The 27370-nt window shown below is 45.8% G+C and overlaps 1 protein-coding gene across 1 annotated transcript; it reads right to left on the reverse strand.

Annotated features, from left to right (window-relative positions):
- Nucleotides 1-2017: 2017 nt before the first annotated feature.
- Nucleotides 2018-27338, reverse strand: LOC126543675 (prestin-like). The gene is made up of 12 exons (XM_072284737.1): nt 27053-27338; nt 15846-15956; nt 14556-14668; nt 12706-12870; nt 11517-11672; nt 10168-10247; nt 7531-7684; nt 6196-6273; nt 5394-5489; nt 4487-4593; nt 2113-2182; nt 2018-2023 (listed from the first exon to the last, which is right to left on the reverse strand). Exons 1-12 carry the CDS (start codon nt 27336-27338, stop codon nt 2018-2020), a joined length of 1422 nt encoding a protein of 473 aa, XP_072140838.1.
- Between the last annotated feature and the right edge of the window lie 32 nt (nt 27339-27370).

A 27370-nucleotide genomic window follows, 5' to 3' on the forward strand; every position in this document is an offset into this window, starting at 1 on the left:
TGGAATACATTACTCCCTGATGATATACATCACTTAGCATTTATTGGACTCCATCACACAGTGTTTGAGGAGCCGCCAGCTGAACTGATTTTTTTTGCTGATTGATCCGGGTCATAATGAAGTTTCCTTTGAAATATTTCTCGACTTCTCATGAGAAACAAAGTATTGATGCGTCTACAGTGCGTATCTTCTCCCCAGTGGGTCTTATAGTGCTATTCCTTCCTTCCTCATTGCAACATCTTTTCTTTTCGCTTTTTTCTTGTGGGCTGATTACTTACTTGCGAAGAGGCTGCCCTCCATATCGAATTACAACTGGCTCCACCTACACGAGCATTGTTATAAAGGCGTCTCGTAATAACTCGCGCGGTTACGCCGAAGGGCGTTCAAAATAATTTTTTTTTAGACCGCTTTGCTTGAGTCGCATCTTCGGTCACTAGTTTAACTGCCGTCGACAGTTGTCGCATGCGATGCAGAATCGCGCAGAAATCACGTAGCCATGAGAAAGCTTTCGCTCGGCAGCTGCTATCTGAATTCATGGTGGCTGAGAAATCGTGTTTCTCGGCAACCACTGCACTGGTCTTTGATGAAGATTGTTGTATCTATTTGAAAAAGTTTATTAAATATTCGATAAAACAAAGAAGTTTAAACCATATTTAATTTAGGCCGTCACTTTCTAGAAAGGTTGCTTGAACTGACGAAGAAGAAACTCGAGTACCCAGTGTACAACCCTGAAACTCCGCAATAAAAAAAGGTTGCCACAAATATGTAAACTGCACTTAACAACACATCTAAAGCGGACAAACTTGATGTATTATGCATCCCTGTGAAATACACCATTAGTTTTTGAATAAGACTTTAATAGAACCCTTGTAAATGTTGCAACAAATTATCTTAAGCTGTAAATTAATACATAACATTGGTTCGCTCGAGATGCTCTAACCGACGCAGTTTACAAAAAAATGTGACATCTGTCTTTTGTGCGGAGGTAAGGGTTTGAAAAATTCGTCCTTCCATTTATTTTTTTTACCTGACCAATTTTCACCGTTTTCTGTAAAACCGCACTACCCCTAAATCAATATTACGCTTTCTGCAGATTTCACTAGAATGCTTGTTTCTCTTTGAAATGCAACACATTTTATTCAGGTCGGTAGAGAGTATGTCTCGTAGAAGTATTTCTGCGGTTCACATGTATTTCAACTGGGAGACTTGAGTTTGGCCAAGAGCTAAAGCTTCCTCTTTAAGACCACCGTTTGTTTTTGTTTTTCTTTTGTGCTTACTTGACGTCAATCCTGAGCTTTTTGGACACTTCGGAACGGAAGTAGTCAGAGTTTGCGAAGTGGATGGGTCCGCCGAAGTGGAACACTTTCACTCCGGGTATTTCCGCTGCCTGCCGAGAAGAAGAGCGAACAACACATGCATTTCCCAAACTACGTGCGAAACGCGTGGAAAAAAAAAAAAAAGAAGCACTTGCAAAACGTGCTTCTTGGCACTTTTGTACAGGGAGAAGTGCACTCATTGCAAACGTCTCAGAAGCGTTGAAGTGCTCAAAGCCGTTTTAGTTTGAAATGAGGGCCATCCGAATCAGTATCATTATAATATATAATATATGCTTTGGGCGTTGCAACGGTTCCGCCAAGGAAAGTGGTAATTGTATAGAATTGGTTGTTAATCATCTGTTCGCTGTAAGAGTGAATGACCCTAAGGAACGAACGCAGCCTGGTTAAAAAAGAAGCTTCTGAAGATTATTTATTAATTTTTAGTCATAGAAATGCACGTCGAAATTTATACGTGAAGCTAGTGGGATACTCTCAAGTTACTTTGTACGCACTCCTTGTAATTACACCAAGTTTTCCTCTAGGCATCACAGATTGCAAAGACATTATTTCTATTTGCAGAACGCCGCATAGGGTTGCCAAAATGCTTATAAGATAACGCATGCTATTACATTTTTATGAGCTTTGAGTGTGCCTAACCTGAAAACGAGCTGAGTGAGTTCATACTTAGTGCGTGGAAGGCTTTACTCCTGCAGAATTTCAGTATCGCTATTAAAAATGTCGATTTTGACGGGATGAAAATGCCAACCGAAAATGTGAGAGCAGTTTGAGAACTCACAACGCCATAGTCCTTCACCGGAACATAGAAGTCCGTGTTGGGGATGCTGCCCAGTAGGCAAGCCTTTGGCCTGGAAAGACAACGGTGCCCGTAATGAGGTCGTCGCTATGTGTGCCCGAAAATGCGTAAACTCATACTTCGATTTAACAAAATCCGGTTTTACGGAACATTCAATTTAACCAAGTGCTTTCGGTTCCCCGACATACGCGTTGAGCGCATTGCATTGAAACTGTCGAAGCAACAGTGAACTCAATGTCTCGGCCGATTTATAAAAGCTTTGGAAGGAAATATGGGAAAATAAGCAGATAACTTATCGCGTTTAAAATGCCTCCAAAATTTGTTCATTGCTTTAGTGGACCCATGCCGGCTTCTGAAGGGCCGTTCATCTTTTACGAAACTTCCTGCTCCACGGTTTCAGCATTCTTAGCTCAGAGTCATGGGACATTTTCGGCACGGAGCAATAAAAACAGTCAGGAGGGAGCGTTACGTCATGCCATCAGCCTTGGCAAAATAACTTTCCGTAAAGCCATTCCCTTCGTTATTTTTTTTCTTTCGCTCTTGGTGTCGGTCCAACACGTGACCTCAGAAACACTGCGTATTAGCCGAGAATGTTTGGTTCCAGGTAGTTTTTAATCCATACGCACTTGTTTGGCTGTCCTGCCGTAGCTCTGTTCGCAGAGCGAGACCACTAAAACCTACCGCGCGCTCTGACGCGACGATCACGTGTTGGGCCAACTAGCTTTGCTTAAACCATGTAGCGCAATGCTGTCTCCAAGTTATTTCTTTGCTCCATGTATTCCGGCAACCATGACGGTAAAATAGATATTCCACCACGTTGGCTTGTTGGCGTTTTGAGCCAATCAGCGAGGCTGTAGCAGCTCTCTGTGCGAATCAAAGCTGAGGAGATGGTGAATTCTACAACATGGCGGAATTTGACGTTGTCACCCGCCTTCAACAGGCTCACTGTCTGCGATGTATGCATGCTTCCGACAAAGCTTCTTGAGCCAAGATTATTATTTTTTTTGGCTCGCGAATAAATGTATTCCTATTGGTGTGAATGCTTCAAATCTATTTTTTTTATTTAACGACGTTATCGATTTAACGAAATAAGTCTAGAATCTCATCAACTTGGTTAACTTGAGCTTCACTTGTATTGCATCCAAGGATACGCGTTTCCGTTCGTTGCGCCACCTTCTGAAAAAAAAAAATATGTCGTACAAGCTCGCTGATGTACTCTTAATCTTGAAATGGATTGTAAGGGTGGGAACCTGTGGTAACTGGGGAAGCAGAAAGTTGCTCTGTTACTCTTTCATTCGTCAAAGATGCGCGAAAAAATCCAAGTCTGCTCTACTCTTCATTACTAGCAAAGAAACAAATGCAATCTGCCTCAAAATTTTCTGGCAATACCCTTTACTTAGTGGGAATCACTACGAGAACTATTTTTTTCTCCGAATTTAGCTTTAATGATTATGAGAATGCGATATATATATATATATATATATATATATATATATATATATATATATATATATGACAACTTTACTTGTGGTGAAGGGTTTGAAGGGATCTTGGAGACTAAGAGCCCTCGATGGAGAAAATTCGAGAGCATTTCAGTTTTACGATGCCTTATGACCCGCTCATAAGTTTCAATGCATTTATTATCTAAATCTGTGACGGTGTCTTCTGCTCCTGTGGTCTTTAGACGAGTCTGTGCCTGTGATAGCGAGCAAGAAACAACTTATGCTACAGTACAATATTCCCACTATATATATATATATATATATATATATATATATATATATATATATATATATACGGTTTTGCGAATACGTAACCAATTACGCCTCCAGCGCATGCGATTGGTACAAAGTCTAAAGTTCAATTGCCATCGGAAATAAAGGAATTGCTTATTTTCTGATGCCAAGTTGAATGTGACCCATTTAAAACCATTTTGAGAAGTAGTTACAACGCAACCCATATTGGGGGCATTGCATTGCGCTTGCGAAATCATAGTAGAGCACTTGCACCGCAGCCGTGGCTTTAATGGAATGAGCCCTGCAAAGTACGAGAATTTACTATTTTACATTAGTTCAGCTTCGAGGCAGCCCTAGTAGCTCGCCAGATTGAAGAGAATTGGTGGGGCGACACACTGTCGAAAATAAATGCTATCGCATGATACAAAAGGCTGCAATGTTTTTTTCTTTGCCGCTTCTTGAAAGAAAAAAAAATCTAGAGGTACTAGACGAGGAGTTGTCATAAAATCTATTTAAGAGTACCTGTCAATGGATGTATTGCTATCGTATATGCTGCAGCTAACTTTATGACAATTTATTTTTTCTTAAAGCGAGTTTCATCTGATAAAGTAGGGACTAACCTTTTGATCTGGTAGACTAGAGTGAGTAGCGAGAAAATGATTCCGATGACGAGTCCAAACTGCACATCCACCACCACTGTGGCCAGAAATGAGACCATCCAAATGTTCTGAAAAAAAAAAAAAAAAAAGGCGTGATGTGCTCGTTGTGGTGACAGGAATGGCTCCCGTTCATATACTGCTGGCCCCGCTAATAAAGCGGCTGCGATATCAACAGTATCAGCGGGCCGTGAACAGGAGACGGCAAGAGTGGCACAGAACGGAGAGAAACAAATAGCAACATTAAACCGGCCTGGCGTTAGCGGATTGAGCCCCTTTCAAGACACTCGGGCATGAGGCTTACAAAGCTACGCAGGCACTGCTACGTTTCATGAAAGCGACTGGCCTCAGTGACCGATTATAAGCGTACAGTTGTTGACATCCGCACGTATTCACACCGATAGTACCTTATTCCCTCCCTCTCCTTTCTTTTCTTCCCTTAAATCTCTTCCCCTGTGTAGGGTAGCAAACCGGACGTGCGTTTGGTTGACCTCTCTACCTTTCCTTCCTTCCTTCCTTTTCCTCCTCATCTTACACAGTCTTAACAGAAATGAAATTCTGGGGTTTTGTGTGCCAAAACCACAATCTCATTATGAGGCACGCCGTAGTGGGCGACTCCGGCTTAAATTAGAACACTTGGGGCTATTTGACGCCCACCTAATGCACGGCACAAGAGTAATTTTGCATTTCATCCCTAACGAAATTAATACCGCCGCCGCGCCCGGGATTTGATCTCGCGGCCTCATGCTTATCAGCGTAATGCCGAATGAATTAAGCAACCACGGCAGATGACTCCGTGTTCGTGAGCATGTCACAGCGTCTATTGTTATGCAGCAATATTTCGAGAAAATGAATGTGATAGTTCACCTACGCCATCGATCTTCGATATCCTCCAGAAGCGCTGGAAGTCTTTTACTTGAAGGAACACTTTCTTGAGTGAAACGAAAATGATCGTGCAGAGAATGGCCTGGAAGAGAGAGGTAGGAAAATGAGCTTCTTAGGCAAGACGTACGACGAGCTTGAAGCGCCGTTTTCTCTGCCGTATTTATCGCGTCAAACCATTTTACCTATGTTTCTAATATGAATAATTTTTACCTTGGAACTTGATTTGTTATTAATGTCACTCGTTAGTCATAAAGACAAACGTTGTCTTTTGTTATTCTTTGTGCACCTCTTTGTGAGAGTGCATTGTTGCACTCCGAAATCTCAATGTTGAATTATTCTTGTCAGCACCCTCCCTAGCACTGAGGTAAAGATGTATTAACTCGGTACAACATAAATATGCCAGATATCTAGAAAGAGATAATGATAATCAATTAGCATTAGCTTGCAAATTAGTTTATGCTGAATAGGCAGCATAACTTAAGTAAACCAAATTGCATAAGCTGTGCCAGCTAACGCGAGCTTTTGCAATAGCGTTGCACACGGTACAAATATGAATAAATTTAACTGAGTGACCTGATTTGTAATTAAGAATACATAGACATTCATCAAAATAAACATTGTCCTTCTGTTATTCTATGAGCACCCCTTTATGTGCAGTGTCACTCAACAAGTTTAATTGAACTTGAATCACATTTGTGAGCAAACTTCTCAATAGTGGGATGAGGATGTGTAATTTAGGCACAATTGAAGATGTGTGAAAAGTCTGCAGAAAGCGGCAGCCATCTTACCACGGGAAGTTTCTCGAAGTAGGAGCTGAGGCAGGTGATCACGATGAAAATGATGACAGAGTTGACGAAGCTGACGACCTGGTAGAGAGTACAGATACTACATATATGCAATAGCAGTAGTAGTAGTAGTTGTAGCAGTATTATCATTATTATTATTATTATTATTATTATTATTATTATTATTAGTAGTAGTAGTAGTAGTAGTAGTAGTAGTAGTAGTAGTAGTAGTAGTAGTAGTAGTAGTAGTAGCTGTGGTGTTCAAAGTTAACAATTTTTGTCTCTTCATGCGGAACAGCTTGCGGTTTTGGTCATTTTTGCGTTATTTATATGGTATCAGGTAGTCTTACCATATTGTAATTTCGTGTGAGGCCAACCCGCAATGATGTCCAGCAGTCACACGTAGTATGCATCATTGTACTTCATGAGTTGTTATTCATACATTTACAATGCATGATGCATTCGAGCAGAACAATGCCGACCCATTCTTAGGCGTTAGGTCGTGACACCTAAAAGCGTTGTTTGTCTCTTCATTCGCTACATTCTGTCCTCCTTAATGCTTCCATAAGAGGCTGCAGGGTAATATAAACAAATAAACGAAAGTCACACCCACTTGCGTCTTGCCTCCAGCGCCTTCTTGTATGGAGCTCCGCGGTACTGACGCCCCTACCGGGAAGCAAGCGAAGAATGCGCCGAACAGATTGCACGCACCCAAGGCCAGGAACTCCTGGGAAGAGTGGAAGGAGTAGGCAGTACTAACCATCATCATCGCCACCATCATTACCAACGCTCAAGCAGTGCTGCCGTTCATTGTTGCCGTACTACCAAGCACTATGTAAGAAAGCCTCGGCAAGTCTGTGCAGAGAGAGAGAGAGAGAAATTAGCTATATATTGTAGGACCAATGCTTAATCGAAGCACAAGGAAAGAGACGCACTGCATTGCTTGTGTCTTTTCACTTGTGCTTTGCCTGAGTGATGGATCTACAAAATCTTGACTGTGGTGTCCCAACCGGCCCAGGCTTTATTGGAGATAAATGAGATGCGAAAGGCGGGGAGGTTGACCCGAAGAGAAACGTCCGGTTTATCATTACACGATGGGGGGGGGGGCAAGCGTAAGTCAGATTGATGAAGAAATCCGTGCCATGCATAGAGCATGCCTCGTCCTTCACTCTCATGCAAGGGGTGACCGCAGGACGCGGAAAATGTGATCTCGCGAGGGACTTAACTCGCATCCCAGAGAATATTCGTGCCATCCCCGAAGGACACACGCTGGTTGCCATTGGCAGTCGCTGGCGTGCGATCGAGTGCGCGCACCGCGATCGCTCGGCATACACCCACCTGGTTTGGGTCTATGGCGTAGTTGTGCTTCCTGGAGAATATGCGACCCAGCGAGACGGTGATGGCGTAGCTGACCACCGACACGGCGAGAGCCGGCGCCGCCACGCGCGACAGCAGTTGCATTGAGAACACAGGCAAGTGTGGCCTGGGCATTCTGCGCGGGAGAAACGCGTGGCCGAGCTTACAGAGCGTACTCCTCGACTTCGTCCACTCATCGGAGAGAAAGAGAGAGAGAGAGAGATGAGGAGGAAAGGCAGGGAGGTTAACCAGATATCAGTTTCCTGTTTGCTACCCTACACTGGGGATGGGAGATAGGGGTTAGAAAGAGGACAGGGAGGAAAGCGTTTAAAAGAAGCACGCACACACGGAGACACACAAACATGAAAGGCGTTCCAGTTGAAGACGTTCACAAAGGCCTGTAGATCACGTCTTTTTCGCATAGCGTAATCGTGCTAGAGTAAATAGCTTTAGGTTAGGGGACTCAAGCGGCTTGCGTGCGCAAGAACTAGGGGCGACGGTACTGCGCATGCGCACACGCGGACGTAGGTGTCTGCGCATGCGCAGTACCGTGGCCCCTATTTCTTGCGTACGCAAGCCGCTTGCGTCCCCTAACCTAAATCTCTCTAATGTGCGCAGGAACGTGGAAGCAGCTTGCAGACAGTGAAAGCGCGAGTTCAGATCAAGTTCTGAAATCTCGATGGCCGGTGCGCTGCGGGGGCATACGGATGTTAGCCAACAGAAGCCGAATGCAATCCAAAGGATCTTTTTTTTTTTTGTTATTTATATCAATACTCCTGGCCAACGGCCAACAGTATTGATAAATAAAATAGCTGTTAAGCTAGCTTTCTCGTGAGGCAGTTTGCCAGGCTAACGATGGCGCTGTGAGTTCGCAATCGGCGTGTGCGAGCACACTGCACTTATGACATCGAAAACGTAGATGTTTCTCTCTTTATGAAATCATGCGCAAGAGACAAAGCTCAGGATGTGTGCAGCTACCACTTCGCCTTCATTTGAACCTTCATTGGCGCCGCATTTAGTTGCGCAGTTTTGAAAAGCAGAGAATTGCACATTCAAATTAGGAAAACGATCCATTAAGAACCATGCTGTGGGAAAAGAATGAACGCTTTAGGCTACGTCAGCGTTCTCTATCACAATAATGGATTTTCGGTTGCCCTGCATGACGTCACGGCTCAGAACGCACAGGCATTCTGTCGTCTAAGGGGTGGTTTTCACACGAGGCTGCACTTCTGACTCACGGCCACACTGTTCCTCCTGCCGAGGATGCAGCCTTCTGACGGACGTGGAATGTGGAGACGTCGCTTCCTGCACCACCACTCACGTCCAATGAAATCTGCTTCCCGAGCACATGGGCTGTGGTGTCAAGTAGTGTGCTTGCGTATAAGCGTGTGACGAACTGCGCATACAATGGAGAGTTTCAGTCTGTCCGCTATTCCGCTAAACGTAGGTAGTTCGGTCGGAATACCGGGTGAGCAGGAATGCACACGCGAGTGGCTTGCACGCGGTGCAGCAACCTGGTGGCGCAGAGCTTAACCAGACAAACACAGAGCTATATTACATTAAACAACTGCATTCTACTTCGCTGCTAGCGTAAACTTTCGGGAACGGCGTTATCGGGTTCACGATAATCCACGATTACTCCGGTGCCGAAAACTTACGTCAGCAGAGAAGTAAAATACACTTTGTAACTGCAGTAATAGCTCTGTTTTATCTGGTTGAGCTATGCGCCACCAGGTGGCTGCACCATGCAGGCCACTCACACTTGCGGCCCCACTCACTCATTCGATATTCCGCCCAATCTGCCTGCGTTTAGTGGAATACCAGGCACGCTAAAGCTCTCTAATAGAGAATTTCAGCCTGTCCGCGGTTCCGGCAAACGGGGGTGGTTTGGGCGGATTGCCGGATTTGCGGGGGCGTAAACGTGAGCGGCCAGAGCAGTGCAGCCGCCTGGTAGCATAGAGTTCAACCAGACAAACACAGTGCTAAAACTGCAGTAACCCATTATATCCTGCTTCGCTACTGGTGCAAATTTTTGGCAGCGGCGTAATTGTGAACACGATTACGCCACTGTCGAAAATTTACACCAGCAGCTAAGCAGAATATAGTAATTAGCTTTGTGTTTGTGTGGTTGAGCTTTGCGCCACCAGCTGGCGCCACCAATCTGGCCGCTCACGTTTACGCGCCCACTAAACCGGCAAACCGCCCGCGCTTGCCGGAATACCGGACACGCTAAACGTCTGTTATGTCACCGTTGTTCCGGTACTCCGTAAACTGTATTGCATTTACGGACAGGCTGCAAAAGGGTTATTCCGTTAAGCTCGCTACAAGCAAACAAATGAGCAGAACACAAACAGGTAACCGATTCACGTGGCATTGTTTTCCATTACAACATACAGCGCGTACGCTGCAATAGAAAGAAAAAGGTTGATGTAATGTGTCTGCCGATACCGACAGCGAATTTCCGCCAAATGTATTGCCTCGGTAAAGCAAGAAACGAGGCTGTTGGTGCACACTCATAGGTTTCTCGCACTAAGTTTTTGGGACGGAACAAAACGAATAGAGAAAGAGACGACAACACAACCACGACCCGCGCCGTTATTGATTCATGGAGATACTCACTCGTGCGCGATGTGGTCGATGACGCTCATGTTGTAACCTTCGAGGTTTAGATGATGTGACAACAGTGTGCCGACAATGACCTGAAAAGGGAAATTATGTGTTTTTATAAATGTTACCGTGTTTATGGCGCGTTACGTGATCTGAAATCGTCTTTACAAATTGGAAGGTGCTTGTATACCATGCCCTCAGCTTATGTATGCACTGATAATAAAAAGTACAGCGCTTCGTTTCGAAAGCGGCAGTTGACGGTACACTTACGCTGCTGCCATAAGACTCCAAATTATAAATGTTTACAGCTTTATATTCATCAAAAGAGTAAAGACATGACATTAGAAAGTTTTTAGCTTGTGCTAAACATCTTACCACTTACGGATTACCGGAACCCTCGACGGCAGTTGCATACAGTGGCCTAGAGTTACCCTTCAGTAGCATACGGAAGCAAAACTGGTACCGACATCATGTAACGCTTGGTGCAACTACAATAGCATAACTGCGAGTCGGCCTAGTTGGAACAGATTCATCTTAAAACTTTTTGAGTGCAAACAAACAGGGACGAAGAAGCGCTCGTCCTTGTATTGCCCCTATTCTTCGTCCCTGTTTGTTTGCGCACAAAAAGTTTTAAAACTACAATAGGTTTTAACTATTTTTGTGTTGGGTGAATGCTGTCGTAGAAGGAAAGTCATTAAAAGACTACGAGTAAACAATCATGTTGCTGTGAACGCTTTACACCGGCAGTTAAGTAGAATAAGATAAGTCACTGCAGCATTAGTTTTGCACGACCTGTGGTTAAATCTGCGTCGCAAGATGTCGCTTCTAGCGTTGGTGTTGCCGAAAACCTCTCGCGTAGCGCGGGGTTTCGCAAACAGTAATACTTTTAAACGCAATCTAAAACTCTCCCTGTTAAACATGCCATTTTTCCGTTATATGAAGTATAAAACCGTATAACACCTAAAAATTAAATATTGCAAGAGCCGAATCTGTTTCTGCAAACCAGTCGCATCACTCCATGACGTGTTTCCGGCTATGCAATCACTTCCGGTGGATGCAGCTTACCAATGCATAGCCTTAAGGATCTGTTTTTTTTTTTTTTTTTTTTTTTGCTAATCAGAGGCAACCGTCGCTAGAGCGTGGGTCTGGGCACCATATATCACCGCGCTGTCAAATTCGCTGCATTTTCTGTTGTGGTTGATTCACGGGACAGTCACGCCCTCTCCGACTGGCTCAAATTACGCCGACGTGGCGGAATTCGACAGTTGAAGTCAGGCTGCAGACCTTATTTAGGAGCTTTCGAATGTTATGTCACAAAATCGAAGCTGCCGGGCTAGATGTTGTTAAGAGACAAAACTCACAACAGCCATTTCGATGGGGAAGGGAATGCCGATCTTCTTGAGCAGAACTGGATCGAGTAGTATCTTGATGAGAAGCATGATGACGAAGCTAGTTGCCGACAGCGCGAGTGTGGGTAGATGAGTCTCCGCTATGCGGTGAAAGAAGTCGATGTAGCCCTAGAAAGCGAGCAATAAAAGCCTGTAAAGATTAAGCAGCTGAAAAACAAATTGCACGAAACCTTCTTTCTATTGTGGATGTCGCGTACCAACCTGTTGAAACAGTTCAGCATGCATTTACTCTAAAATGTGTGACGAATATGCTTTACAATATTCTGCATGCCTATTTATTTCGAATATGCTCACGACCAGAAGGCAATTTCATGGAGGAGTGATGAAATAACATTCAACAGATGTCTCTAAAGTTACCGAAAAGTGTGGCACACGACATTTTGAAGTTGTTTTTTGCGTCTTTCGAGTCTTTCTTCTGTTTATGTCACTGTACAACCTTTCGGTTAGTAGTCGGTGTCTGTGCTGTTCTCGTTACTTCTTATGCGCGAGTTTGCACGATTGTTTTGCAGTTGTTGCACTGGATCTGCCATACTTTTTAATACGATTAGCAGTGTTTGAGAGTTTTAGAACTACACCCAGTTTGCTGTCTGTCTGTCTGTCTGTCTGTCTGTCTGTCTGTCTGTCTGTCTGTCTGTCTGTCTGTCTGTCTGTCTGTCTGTCTGTCTGTCTGTCTGTCTGTCTGTCTGTCTGTCTGTCTGTCTGAGCCACTCTTCAATGAACCTCTTTCGCGTCAACTTGAATCACTGGGTATGTGACGCTGGGTGTGTGCCACTCTACATTGAATTGATTTAACGCGAAGTAGGCTCAGTGGGTATGGGTCACTGGTTATGAGCAGTTCTTCAATGGCAAAAGAAAAGGAATACTTTAAATTTTATCCACTGCTGGGCGGAATCCAACCGGTGCCATCTGTATTCAGACGCGCGCCACGCGCAAACTTCGCAGCGGCGTCGCCAGATGGCGCAGCATGTTCAAAGAGAAGCGCGAGAGAGGAGCCACGCTGCTGTACACGCCTGATACATGACGTGTTTCGGCGTTTTCGCAACACGCTGCGTCGCTAGATCGCTTAAATTCTAATCGCAACAACGTCCACAGTCGTAAGGAGAAGTTTCTGCCGAAATCTTTTTTTTTTTTCATGTCGCACCTTGATGAGATGGAAAGGGCCAGAGTAGACGGTGACGTTGATGCCGAACAGTCCTGGCAGCTGGCTGGAGCCTATGTGCACCGAGACGCCGGCTGTGAAACCGCTAACAAGCTGCTCGGAGAGGAAGACGCTCAGGCTGCCCAGCCGAAGCATGCCGAACAGTAGCTGCGTAATCAATAGCACAGGCAGAAGGCACATAAAGTATACAAAGGCACATAAAATGTTCGAAATAGCCGTCAATACTTATCGCGACAACCGCGGTGCATTAGAAACAGAGTATTGCATTTCGTCAGAATGTTCACCCTGCAGAGGCGAAAGGTCTCCGATAATGAGTTCCGATTCCTAAGATCCACTAGATCTAGCAAACTTAGTGTGTTCTATGCCTTTTCCTTCAGAACATGCTTCAAGCTTTAAATCTTCCTTATTCGTTTAAGTGACTTAATTCGCAAGCTCTAGCATCATTACATCCGAACTATCACCTTTTCATCACTTGTACATTGCATGCTGATATATTTTATTGCCACTTTTCCCATTCTCTTGTCCCCCTTGCCAGAGGGCCTTCATGTCCCTGATCACTTTTTCTCTGAAGAGTATCCTGTAGATGGACACCTACACGCAAGCCGAGTTCATTCACGAATTATGACTAACTGTCATTTAATTTCCTTATTCATATAGTTTCCTCGAAACACGGTTGAGACATAACAGAAAAAAAAAATGCCTTTAGCATGAAGATTTCAGTCACATGTGGCCACTTGTCGGTGTCGCAAATCGCAATTCCTTCCAGATATTTCAGTCATAGATAATTCGATTTTTTATTAAAGGAACTGGAATATTAGTTACGAATAAATTTGGAATTTAGTAATGATCTAACGGTCTTCTAATACAACAGTGAACACTAATTATCAGCACTGAAATGGAGCACTACGTTGACGTTTCCGTCAAGCACGGAAATATATATGAAAACATGAGTTCTTGGTGCTGTATTCCACACAAGGTATTTCATTTCGTCAAAGAAGCATAGCATTCGCATTTAGGACTCCCTGCACATTTTTACCTGGCTGGCCACTTCCCGCAGAACAAGCAAATTTGTGTGCGATTCTGTGCGGACGCATCATCATCATCATCATCATCATCATCATCATCATCATACGTCTGATGACGATGATGAAAACGCCCCCGCACAGAATCCCGCACAAATTTGCTTGTTCTGCTGGAAGCAACGATAAGATCTCGCACAAATGCCGTACGGAGGCCACATCAGGCAAGATTGTCGTGTTCGCAGTTAGGATCCTGCTGCTGTCGCTCTAAATTGGTTCAGAGCCGAAAGAACAGAATAAATCTTTTTTTCTGCTTGTGATCCCGTCCACCCGTCGAAGCACAGAAGACACAATGGGCGAGAAGTTTGCTCTTGTCTGCTCAGAAGAAAAGACAAAGGAAAGTCAAATAGGTTAAACAGAGGTAGTTACGGTTCGTTACCTTGCACTGGGGGGACAGATGCAAGAATTTAGAGTGATAGAGCGTAAGAGGACACAATAAGGCAGGAGCAAAACACAGGTAAAGCACGTGCACATAGATCATGTGGCAGCAGAGAATAATCCTAAACTATAACATGTAGGCCCGTAGACTTCGAGAACTGCAGCAGCGTAGGTATAGCTTTCTTCACGTGCTGAGTTACTTTTGGGACATTGACCTAAAACTATTTGTACTGATAGCAACGTCTGCTAAGAAGACTAATACACGGCAGGGGAGCCGTCCGATTCAAGCACGCAATCTTGCAGTGGTGCTAACTGTATTGTGCACTGAGAAGGACATGTCCAGAAGTGTCATGTGCAGTCGTGACCCGGCTGTACCTGATAAAGGCCCACGAGAAACGATAATGCCGTGGCAACTTCAGCGGCGGTGTACTCGTTCTTGTTTTCTTCGACGAGATTGCCAGTCATGATTGAGACCACAGCAAAGGCACCTGGAAGAGAGAAACAAGGAACAAGATGGCATAGTGTGGGTGTAGGCGAGTTGGTTATTCATGATTCTGGGAAGTTACCACAAGAAAACACGGGACTTGAAGAAAGGGACAGCAACCGCTTCGGTGTCCCTTTCTTCAAGTCTTGCGGTAACTTCCCAAAATCAAGGAACAAGAGTTGAAAAAATTGGTGTTTTGATACCTTGGCGGGGCAGGGAAAACAACTCAAACGACGATAGACAGAAGAAAGTATATGAAACGCGCCGACTCTCAACTGATTTTACCAAGAAACAAACATGCGTACAAAGGAAAAACTAAAGGCCACAAACAGAAAGCAACACTGGACGTGCACAGGTCACAACACGAGCTTCGAATGATGTATCGAAAAAAAAAGCTATCATGATTTATACAACTAATGGAATTCTTCCGCCTGAAGAATCACTGACGATAGACATATATATTTACGTCTGTCACTAATTTTTCTATGTAAGCCCTCATAAATCTAATTAGTCTCGCTAGGTAGCTACCTCTAGATAGGGATAATATAGGAAATATTGCTATGTTTCAGCTAACTCTCTTGTCAGCTGGCTTGCACGTTTGTATACGGATAGCTTATTCGCGGCAACGCTTTCCCAATTTTAAGAGGAAGGTATGTCTTGAGGCCAGCTCTGATAGTCCAGATTCAGGTACATGTAGAATGCAGAAATACCCTCATAGACAACCGCTGGACCCATTTGGAATAGAATTTGTACCATTTTTGTTACATGCTCACAAGCATTTTGCAAAGGTTGTACTTACAAATCGGTGCTATTTTATACAGTGGTATACAGCGCATCAATTTCGTATGCTTTTGATGTCTCAAAAGGTGCAGGTCACAGAATTGTGATATCACTTTTTTTTATTGCTAAGTCAGAGTTGTAAACTTGATTCTTCAACTTCTATGTTATTTTCTTAAATTTTACAATTTTCATGAAATTTCGTAAAAAAGTAAAGAAAGGACTAAGGGCCTGAATAAAGAAAGACTTCGACGGTCGATATATTCGCTTTTTTTGTTTGAATACAACAGACGTCATAAAAACTTTGTAGTAGTTACCGAGAAAAATAATTTACTCTTTGTCATATAATAATATGGGAGCTCCTGAGATAAGCATAATCCTGGTCTTAGAAGTGTGCAGCTCACCTATAGAGGCGTGCCTGGAGGTGCCGAAAACTGCGTACATGAGCATGGGAAAGAGTGACGTGTACAGGCCGTAGATCGGTGACACCCCGGCCAGCAGGGAGTAGCCGAAACCTGGGAAGGAGTGAGCGCGTAGGACATGTAGACTCTTAATCTCGCTTCCCAAGAGTTTCACTAAGTGAAACATCTTTTTTTGCAAATATGTTCCACTTAGTTGGCAAAGCCTTTGCAGAATGAGATTAGGATGTTCCACTTACTCCGTAAAACTTATGCAGAACGATAGTAAGAGCGATATACAGTATAACAGCGGCAAGAAGCTAGACCGGGGGAAGAACCGGCGCTGAAGAACATTTGATCCGCATAGGTTCCTTGTTAGTAAATGGAACATCATTGCAAACATCTTCCAATTAGTTGCCGGAGCCTATGCGAAACGATATTACCATGTTCCACTTAGTAAAACTTATGCAGAACGACAGTGAACGGTATGCAGTATAACAGCGGTAAGAAGTTCGACCGGAGGAACAGCCGATGCTGAAGAACATTTGATCCGCAGAGGTTCCTTGTTAGTAAGCGAAACATTATTGCACATACCTTTCAATTAGCTGGCGGACCTTTTGCGCAACGAGATTATGATGGTTCACTTACTTAGTGAAACGCATGTTTAAAGAGTGTAGCACCGGCCACCGACAATGGGGAGCAGGAGCCATGTTCATTACACAAGCACGGGCAAGATAAACAAAAGGAAAACAAAGCAACCTTGATTACGCGTTGCAACTGTCATATATTCAGTACAGCTATGCAAATGCATTCATTTCCTCTACCCTATGTATCGCGTTTGCAGACAGACTCTCACTGGCATCTTTCCAGTCAAATGAAGACATTAGGCTGTTCACAGTATTTGAAGACAGTCACACTTGCTTAACGAAATAGTGACAGCGCAAACCAAGTCAAGGATAAAGGAAGCGCGACACAAAAGGCTCTGTCCTTGTCTTGGTTTGCCCTCTCTCGTAATCTACCGGCACGCCCAGTCTGCCCTCGTAGCATCAATCTATTTTCAAGTAGCATACGAGGATTCATTGGCCTGTTGCTTGTTCCCAAAGTTGACCTCCTGCGTGCCGCCATCGGTCAAAAGGAAGTTCCACATCCGCACCATGGTCGCGAGTGGGGCTGGCATATATACCCAGGGTCAAGTCATGTACTCACACATAAAAGCCCCGTAAACATGGATGCGGGAAGAGCCGTCGCCGTAGCTCAAGTGGTGAGGGCATCGCATGCGTAATGAGGAGGATGCGGATGCTGCTCCCACCGACGCAAGTAATTTTTCTTTTCTTTTTTTTGGTACACTTTCATTTCCCTTTACCTGATAATTTCTACATTTCAATGAAAGCAATAAATAATTCCCCCTATGGTTTCCTGGCTTTATTATTCGTTAGCTTCATATTGTTGTGACTAAAGATGATTGTGCAGAAATCGTCGATGACAGTTATCAGTGTAGGCGATATATCCCGAACGCACGAACGAAAGAAAGAAGGAACGAACGTTTTCCTTGTCAAGCACTCCACAAAGCTCCCGTACGACAGTACCGTCTCTCCTCCTCCCCTCCCCACAACTCGGTTGCGCGAGATCATTTGCCCTTTCCCTCGGCGCGTTTGTATTCATAGTTCGACTATCGACCATCAACCACCGACCACCAACCACACCGACCGCCGCCAAGCAGGTAAACAGACGAAAGAGGCAAAGATAGCTATTCACTTTCCAGTTGGGCCCCTCGGCTCCCCTTCTCTTCAGCCGATATATGGACGAGAGAAATATTAGCGTGTATCTGCTCTCGTCGCATGGTAGGGCTGAAGATGCCTGTCGAGCTCACTCCGACATGTTCGTACGTCGCGGCACTCACACGCCTCATATAGCATTGAACGATAACGCTACCCAATAAGTGTCCTCACAAATCAGCTGGTATGCACGGAGGCTATCGCTTCACTTTGACAGTCACCTTCCAGTGACTTCCGCTAAAATGTCCTTCGTTCGTCAACGCCAGCGCACTTTTAACGACCTCCTTCCATTTTATCCGTGGAAGCCCGATGAAATAGAAACAAAATGAATTTATATTTGATTTCTATATGCACATTCTCACCAAGAACAGCAACTGAAAAAAAGAAAAGACGAGTGTGATGGACACCTGTGCACGCCTCTAACGCGTGTAAAACACTTAGTCTATTTGCTTATTGTTTCTGTGGTGTTTCTTAAAACTTACCTTGAGTAGTTTAGCTGGTTAAAAACGATCACATTGCTTAGTGACATTTAGCATAGCTGTTAACGCAACCGAACACTCGCAAAGCAAGATATGTTGTATGGCCAGGCTATCAAAAATAATTTACTTAAGGTGCGCCCACAGTCTAGTATGCATGTGCTCGTGTTTTGTGTGTGAACGTTATATAATGCACGTGATTATATAAAGCATCTCATGTCATCACTGCGTTGTTATGTTAATTGCGCTCGTACATCGTCATTTGCACATGACTTTATTATATTTACATACTTTCAGCGTCATACATCTTTACGTTAGAATTTGTTTACGTGTAACTGCGGTCATGTTGCCTATTGGTTTAGGTAATGAAGTATAGTAAAGAGCGCCTCAACTCCACCATTTATGTGAACTCATGTGTGTATAGTGCCCGGTATCGTGCCCTTCAAGTAGCATACGACGCCCGCTGCCTCATATGTTAACGCGCTACGTGAACATTTTGGACGGCTACCAACGGCCATGCACTCTCTGTTGACGCATCTACCCGCGCGTGTCATTCGCTATCTGAACAACGAACTTGTGGTTCTGGAAGAAGTTTCTTCGGCATAGGTCAACATGCTCTGTTGCAATAAGAAACAGTCGCGTGTCGTTGCCTATGTAGCAACGGCAGCGAGACCTATGTATCGCACAACATTTTGCCTGTGGCCGCGGCATATTTTTTTTTTTTTTTGGGGGGGGGGGGGGGGAACCGTCCTTAAAGCTTTTGCATGTACACAAAACGGGCCTTTTCTTTCGTTCGTTGCCGCCGCTCTCTCCTGCCCATGCCGCTCGCTTTCTAGGCAGGCGTTACGTAACGATACCCTTTTCACAATTCCATTCCTTCATTATCATCCACCGTTCGCGGTCGGCTGGTCTTGGTGACGACGTGGGCAAAGCAGTGTTCAAACCGCTGACGAAGCGCGGAAATGAATTACATTGGAATACGATCGTTAGCGTTGCACCGGCCCTGCTTGACGCAGCTGATGCATTCCGTCGCTGACCTCGACACCCGGAAACATTGTTGTCGTTGCCACGGCAACGCTAGCTCCGGAGAATCCTCACGATTAGTAGCGCGTCGCAACGTCCTATAGCGGAGAATTATTGCGCAGCAGCAGGCGACGAACCCAACGCAGCCGCTATAGGGGCGACTGAAAACGACCTCCTTTCCATCACATCCTTTTCCCGTAATTTCCTCTAGCTCTATATATCTTTTTTTTTTTATGAAGGGGCATCAATATTCTCACGTGACTCTCTCACGCGACATCGCGCTCGCGAATTGAAATGGTCGTGGCCAAACGGCGCGTTTTCCACGCATCGCCGCCCGCGCAACACGTGACTCTGCGGCTGTGCGTCCTTCCTTTTTCCGTGGCGCGATGTGGTCACGAAACAGGCCGGCTGGAATGCGACTTTGAAAAAAAAGTTTGAAGGATGCTTAAAGGCAACTCCGGCGCTTTTTTAACCATATTAGGATATTACCATATTCAAATGGTATTGATGGTCCAGTCACCTGTAGGGTGGTTCAATTTGCTGAGAACTTCATCGCTAATTTAAAATTTTAAATAGCCAATAAGCGAGATACCGGAACACGTAGCTGCTTCGTGTGACGTCACGATGAGTGAATGACGTCACTCATCGCTGCCATAATGCAAACACGCAGAACGCGTGCTAAACACACAGTGCACGTGGAACGAAGCTAATGATGTCACCTGACGACACAGGGAGCTTTTACAGATTTTCCGAACTAGACAGTGGCGATATAAGCGACGATTTCAGTGACAGTGAGGTGTAGACTCCGACGTCGCAAACACAGGGCGGCCAGTAGAAAGACATGAGTCCGGAACGCAGCCAATTTTTAAAATTAATTTTCAGGAAAACTGAATCACTTGCAGCCATATAGTTTGGCACAAATAATCGGAATGCAAAAGAGAACATATATTCAAAATTTTATTAACGTCAATGAACACCGAGAAATCGTCGGAGTTGCCCTTTAAGCTTCGCCTTTAAGAGTTGGAACGCGATAGCGTTCAAGACCCCTTAGTGCTTTTCATGCTTCCTGGCAACTGCAGCTTATGTAACCGTAAGGTTTACAGGGCAACGTTGGCTGCGAACGCTATGCACGAAGACGAGCTTTCTGGTAGAAACGCGGCCTCGTGCGTGGGTCGATCTCCTGTTCTTGTTTCGCACTTTTAATATTTCACTACGAAAAGAGCTAACATAAAGGACATGCGCTGTCGGTGTCTTCTTTTATTACGTTTGTTCTTGGGCTGCTGTTCTCAATATTCCGAGGGATAACCTTCTTAAGAATGAAAGACAAGATGTGAGCAACTTTGGTGGTAGAGAAGGGGTTGGGTATGCGTGTTTCGGAATTTGATTCCACGTTCTCTTCGTCGAGGCGACGTCCGACACTAGACGCCGGATTTCCTGCGACACGGGCTACTTAACGCGGTCGCGTTAATAATGCCGGATTAGCGTAGCCATGTTGCACAATGTGGCCAACGTACTGCGGTCATCGACGTAAACAATAATGCGCAGAATGTTTTTTTTTTTTTGTTGCTGAGTACAAGAAATCTGTTTTTTGTATTGTGTAAATAATAACTGTGCACTGCCAGCCACGTAGCCAAGGCGTACGTGGTATCGTGCGCAACTTTGCGAAATCGGCGCTTAAAACCTTTTTTCGTCACCCCGAACGACTGGAGAACGAAAGCCGTTTCAGAAATAAAGGAAGTGATAGTCGCCTTAGAACCGTTTCGCATTTTTTTTTTATATTCGCAAACAGTTTGATGCACTCGTTAAGCGTATGTACAGCCCCTGTTTACCTGTCTTGTGGCGTTCCGCATAGATCCGTGCCGCGTCCGCTTCTGTTCATAGTGTATACTAATCATACTGACAGAGAAATTGAAGGCTATATAAAAAATTGCGCAGAATACACTGACCAATGGAGCAAATAGCCGAACGCCTCTAGAAGGCTGTTCACCTAATAAAAGGAATGATGCATTTAATGGCAAATATTTGTAACGTGAGGATATTTAGGTAGAGCTCGTTGTTTCATTGCGTAACTGCAGAAAGAACAGAGTCATTGATCAGCACGTGAATAGTGGTAGCATGTGTTGGTTAATTATAAGCCGATTCGTCTTCTGCGGCTTGTCTCCAGCGGCACGAGCGCCACGTTTAATAGCGGCGAAAATTGTACGAAAATTTTGCTTTTTTTTAAATGCGACTAGCGTTCTTAAGATCTAACGCGATGCCGAGTGTCTATCTGCCTGCGGATCTAGCTGTTCTCCTCACACGCCAATATGTGTCACTGGGCATGTGCCATTGTATATGTACCACCTCCTCGCCGCCAACGTGGGTGCGTGCGTGTTCTCATTGTCCGTAAAGAGTTCGCTTACTAGCCCTGGGTAAGTGCCGCTCTTCAATGACCCTTTCTGAGGCCTCTTTAGGTCACGGGACATGTTCCACTCAGCATGCGCCGCTCTTCCCAATAATTATCACAATATATAAAACATATCATCACCAATTACGCACAATTTTAAGATTGATTTCTAATCATGTTACTGTCGCCAGACATCTCCGAAATACGAATACACGGCTTTTCTTTCTTATTGGTTGACTTTTCTTTTAGTTCGGCGGGGATAACATTTTCTCACACTTGCCCGAAGGAGCAAAAGGAGAATTCGACGGCGTTCAAAAGTATCGATATAGCTTGATTGGCGGATACCTTCAACTTGACTGCACCCTCTGCACCATGCAGTTACGGGAGTGCAGCACATTCGTTCTCGATTCGACAGTGCAGCACGCTCCCCCTGTACCACGATGCTCGGTTCGTCTCCTTGCAGGAGCCATGTTCGACATCAGCTAACGTTTCTCCTGCGCTCGCTCCACTGCAAGTGCAACTGTGCAATTCGATGTCGGCAGGCATGACTAAGCGCTAGTTGGTAAGTGGTCCATGGCCGGCACTGTCTCCCGCTTTGGCCTAGCTAAACGAGCTAGAAGTTCGATGGGCGCTTGTTGGGCGATTGTTAGGAGGGACGGTAATAAGTGCCTCCAAAGCGCTTAATTGCTTTCGTTAGAACGACCTTCTGGTGGGATGCTTTTCCTGGCGAAAAAGCATCCATGTGTCCCCCTACTTCGTTCTCACTGCGAAGTACAAACACAATAATGATTAATGAGATAATAACGTAAGGAAATATTTTCAGCACTCCTGATATGCGCATTGGTCGAACAGGCTTAACCGCCGGCAACAGACGACAACGTTCGTCCGTCATGCACTGCGCTTTCGTTCTCGATTTAATTGCCGCGAGGCGCGCAGCTATGTCACGGCACATCTCGCACGACCTTAACTCGTGCGGCATCTCTCCAGAACTCGCTGAAGAGAGCTGGCATCAACGAAAAGCTTTCTCTGACCGTAGCCGCTATGATATGACGGTGTAACCACGGAGGTCCCGTTCCGACCATTGAGGTTCCTGTTTAAAAAAAAAAAGAAATGCCACCTACCCGAGCTGCGCGCGGAATGGCGTACACATGACTATACGCGCCCGCCGGCAAAAAACTCTGTGTTTCATTAAACGCCTTTGTCTCTCTTTCCGGATGACACTGGAACTTTCGGCAGCCTCGTTCCCACGAAATCCTTTGGTATAACCAGCTGGACATATTGTCACCCATTAAACCATCAACCGCCATCAAGCGTGCGCGCTCGCATTTGTGTACTACGCTCTGCAGATTTTCTGGTCTGTAAAGGTTGACGCGCCACCACGTCCCCCCGTCAACACCCCCCTATACGACGTCAGTCGAGCGTGGTCTGACGCAACGTAAACAGTCGTCCGTGCGGCACGAGCAGTGGGAGGTTATCGGTGAGAGGCAGTCAGTCGAATCGGTCGGTATTGGGCAGTTCGAACGTTCAAGGCCGACCACAGCGCCGCAAATGCTAGCCGACAGAGATGAGCGGCGGGGACTTGCGTGCGCGCAGGAAGCTGCTGGCTTCTTGCACGAAGCGCTACAACGCAGTCGCGAATTGTCGCATTCGTCGACGGACTAAAAGGGCTAAAACCTGCAGTGACAAGGCGATCTTGAAAAATAAAGTCTGCGGCGGCCGCATTTCGATGGAGGCGAAGTGCACCTAACCAAAACAGTCAACATGACATTCACTCGAAAGAACTCTATAAATTTCTCTTACACCTTGAATAACAATTTAATAGCTAAAGTAACGCAGTTTAAATACCTGGGTGTGAATTATCATGGCAGAAACAGGTTAAGTATGTAACCGCTGAGGCAGGGAAAATTTTAGGTTTTCTTCGTAGGAACTCCAGAGCGTTCAGCACGTCTACACGAGAGCTGCTATAGAAAACATACGTAAGGTCCGTCCTTGAGTACACCTGTGTAGTGTGGGACCCTCCGACCGCACGTGACATTGATAAACTTGAGAGGGTACAGCATCTAGGTGTGCGGTACGTGTCAGGTCGATACAAAGTTAATTTCAGCGTTACGAGCGCTAAGGAAGAGTTTAAATTGGATACCTTGGAGGTAGGACGCAGAAGGCTGGGACTGAAGCTTTTTCATTCCATATGCTACGGTACAATTGGTATAGAAAGGGACAAATATATAATGCCGCCTCATTACCGATCACAACGCGTGGACCATGCGCTAAAGGTACGAGAAGTTCCATGCAAGACAGAACTGTATAAGAGTACATTCTTTCCAAAAACTACACAAGAATGGAATAGGTTACCTGCCAGGGTCGTCAACGTCCTGTCAAATGATGTATTTTTTCCCTGTTGAAGTGACTCAACTAGCCCTTTTCTTTTACCTTTAGGTTGAACTGCCCATGTATAACTTACCGTGTTTTGAAAATTCTGTAACTTCTGTTGAACTTTTGTTGTTGTTCTCTCTCACGTCGGGTAGAAAGAAAATCTTTTGTGAACGTTTATAACTGTTTTGTAAAACCTTCCCCCCACTGTAATGCCTTTTGGCGCCTGTGGGTACTGAATGAATGAATGAATGAATGAATGAATGAATGAATAAATAAATAAATAAATAAAAACGCACCTGTACCATGCATTGGGTGCACGGTAATCAATCCGGAGTGTCTCACTATGGCGTGCCACATAACTCAGATCGTGGTTTTGGCGTGTAAAACCTCAGACTTTGATTTTTAAAAAAATAAGGTGAGTGCATTCGAACAGGCTCTCGCACAATTATATCACAAAGAGCCATCTGGAAACTTTTACTGCGACGGCAGGTAGAAGGTCGACGCTGCGTTTCCTACGTCCGTCTTCTGCCCTTTCATTAAGGTAAGGACGAGGTCATATATGTATGTATGTACACTTAAATTCATGGTCATAAGCACGGAGGCAGGAAATAGACTACCGGGGAGTGTTACATCACGCAACCAGCATTGGCAAGCGGACTCTCCGCGAAGCCGTCCTCATGGCCCTTTCTCTCTCGAAACGTTGGCCCAACACGTGACCCTGCTCGACGAGGTTTTAATCGACGCGCACTTGTTCGGGTGCCTTGCCAACCATTCCGTACGCGTTATATATCGATAGTTTCGAGAAACTTCGGTCGTTTATTGCAACGCACACATTTCTTCATCGAAATGTGTGAGCTCGGCAGCCACGTGTTGTTGCGCCAACTGTTGTCTCTATGGAGGAGTGTAGCGAGCACCGCGGCGCTGGAAGACACTAAAATTTACTGTCACGTGGTCACTTGTCGGACCGATTCTCTCTGGTGTCAATTTCACCGCGTTACGACGCTGCCACCTAAGTTCTTATCTCATTCCTGCACCGGCCACGTATACCACCTCACCCTCGTCCCGCACCCTCGTCTTGGGAGCGGGACGCGCTAACAACTACGCCGTTGCGCAGCGTTTGATCTCACGCCTTTATGCGTGATCTTGCGCACTGCATCGACTTCGAGAGTGGTGGTGTCTGTGGGCGTTTCGGAGGACATACAACAGACAACGTAGCGCAACGGGCGAGAACGACGTGGCGCGTATCGCAATGAACAAGTTTTTTTCTTACGATTGCGGTAGCCGCTGTGGGAGCCTACTGCTGCAGCATTGAAAGAGTTGATAACCGAAGGAATCGCTCAAGTCTGCTTTCGTTTTAAACAAATTCAGACCGCCCTCATAAACACAGACTCCAAATTAAAAGGATGACGAATCGAGCAAGTTGGTAACGATTCGTAGCGAGCAGCACCACTTCTGCTAACTCTGTGGCGGCTGTTATGTGTCATAGAAGATACAGAGTTTGTGGCTTGCGACTGGCATGACGTGGGGTGATGAGGTTTCCCGCGCACTGAGGAAGCAACCTCTCGTCTGAACAGTCAATAATATTTTCCCACGTCGGGGTGATAACGATGCAGGTCGTCAAGACACAGGAATAAGGCAACCGCTGGCGTTCCGAAGGGTTGTGAGACGCCCGCAACTGTTGTCACACGTGTTCAAACGACCATATTGTAACGCTGATTTCACTGTTCGTCAGAATTCTGTGTACAAGCTCTGCAGTTACATCACAACTGTTGCCGAGCAACAGTCACTAAAGAGAGAAGCAACGGGGAAATCCCAACGACTACTTCACCCTTCAATAAGCAAGTTATAATTGGTCGGTCAAAGGCAACTTTTGCCTATGTAAACAAACTTCCTCTCTGTAACGTTGCAATGACCCTTAGAGTAACAAATCGAAATAAAACGATCTCTGGAAGCGCATAAACCGGCGCAGTGTGGTAGCTAAGCCTAAAGCCCGCACTTCCCTATGCAGTCAAGTTTGACCTCAACTTCCACTGGTGAAACATGTGTCGTGTACGGCGTTCACGAGTCGATACGTCGACATAGCAGCCCATAAAAGCACCGGTCTTACGGAAGTCTAGGCCACGTACCGCTGTCGCAGACTCTCATCAGGAAAGTAGGGAACACCGACGTCGGTTAAGAGGGTAGCCGTTTGGGCTAGCTGCATGTCATAATTAAGTTGCGTACGTTGTGTGTTCGTCCTTTACTTAACGTTATAACTCTCCCTAACAGACGTGGGACTGCAGAATTTAGATATTATATAGCTGCTGGTCGCGTTCTCGACTACAATATCGTCGTTGTGAGCGTACCAATGACTGGTACACCTAGTTCAGAAGCTTATGGCGCCGAGAGTGCAGGCGGGCCACAGGTCACTTTGGAACTCTTGGAACAACGCGCGAACACATAGACATCCGCGAAGGTGGAAGTGGGGCTTGAGGTCATCTTGGAGTACGCCAAGTCACGTGGTTGTGTGGCAACTAGCCCAGAGCCACTGATTACTCAGACTTTCCCGCCTTATCTTCAGCCAGCACCATTTGGGGCGTGGCTTACACGCAGTTTCAGGCTACACACGTCAACGCTCGCTAAAATATGACCACATGCCTCTCTGGAAACCAGCGCCCGCAACCCTTTCGGCAAGCTCACAACGCGCGTATGTGCAGGCCCCAAAATACGTACTCCATCTTACCAACTCAATGCAGTGCAGTGCCGGCTAGGATTCGTGCCAATCAGCAGCGAGAGCGAACTGCGTGTTCCAGGGAAGGGAACAGGGCTTGCCCAGCGTAGGCTACTAACTTCCTTCCGTGAAGCTTGTCCATTTAGTAGGCGTCGTCACGCCCATGGCGATCACAAGCAAACTTCTACTGAGGTATTCTGTAAGAGTGCACTTAGTGGACATGTCCATTTCGTCTGCTGTTGAAGTTCTGATTGGCTGTTGCGCCTGGCTACTGTGGACGCGCAGCCCAGCCCATCCAATCAGAACTTTAGCAGCAGACGAAATGGACATGTCCACTAGGTGGAGTCTTACAGAATACCTCCGCAGGTTCTCATTTCTCCTTGGCTGACGAGGCCCACAACTTTGCATGCGTGTGCTCGGAGTTGGTGAGACGAAGCGTAGAGATTGAAAAAATAAAGAGAGAGACCCACTCTGAGGCACGTGGAACACGGCCAGCGTGACTCCCGTGAGCAGGTCCGGAAGCAGGTCGTGCCTCACGTCGTAGTGGCGCAACCAGGTCGCGATGGGGAAGCATCCCAGCAGCCGTGACCTGACGCCACGCCGCTTCCACTTGCGTCCCAACGCGCGTCGAAGTCGCGGCACAATCCGACCCTTCGCGGTGGGCCTCTGCTGGGCGAACTCTGTGTCGAAACCGTCCTGGGTGAACCCGTGCCTGACGCGGGCCGCGGGGTATCCCGCCGGACCGCGAGCGGTCATGGCGCCGCCGCCGCCGGTAGCGGAACCCTGCA

The sequence above is a fragment of the Dermacentor andersoni genome, chromosome 10 (assembly GCF_023375885.2).
Source record: "Dermacentor andersoni chromosome 10, qqDerAnde1_hic_scaffold, whole genome shotgun sequence".
Lineage (NCBI taxonomy): Eukaryota > Metazoa > Arthropoda > Arachnida > Ixodida > Ixodidae > Dermacentor > Dermacentor andersoni.

Excerpts from the sequence above, each read along its gene's own strand:
- LOC126543675 (XM_072284737.1), bottom strand. The coding sequence starts at position 27,338 with ATGACCGCTCGCGGTCCGGCGGGATACCCCGCGGCCCGCGTCAGGCAC. Across the intron at positions 12,871-14,555 it reads TTCTCGTGGGCCTTTATCAG|CTACTGTTCGGCATGCTTCG; the intron begins GTACAGCCGGGT and ends TTGATTACGCAG. Across the intron at positions 4,594-5,393 it reads GGATATCGAAGATCGATGGC|AACATTTGGATGGTCTCATT; the intron begins GTAGGTGAACTA and ends TTTTTTTTTCAG.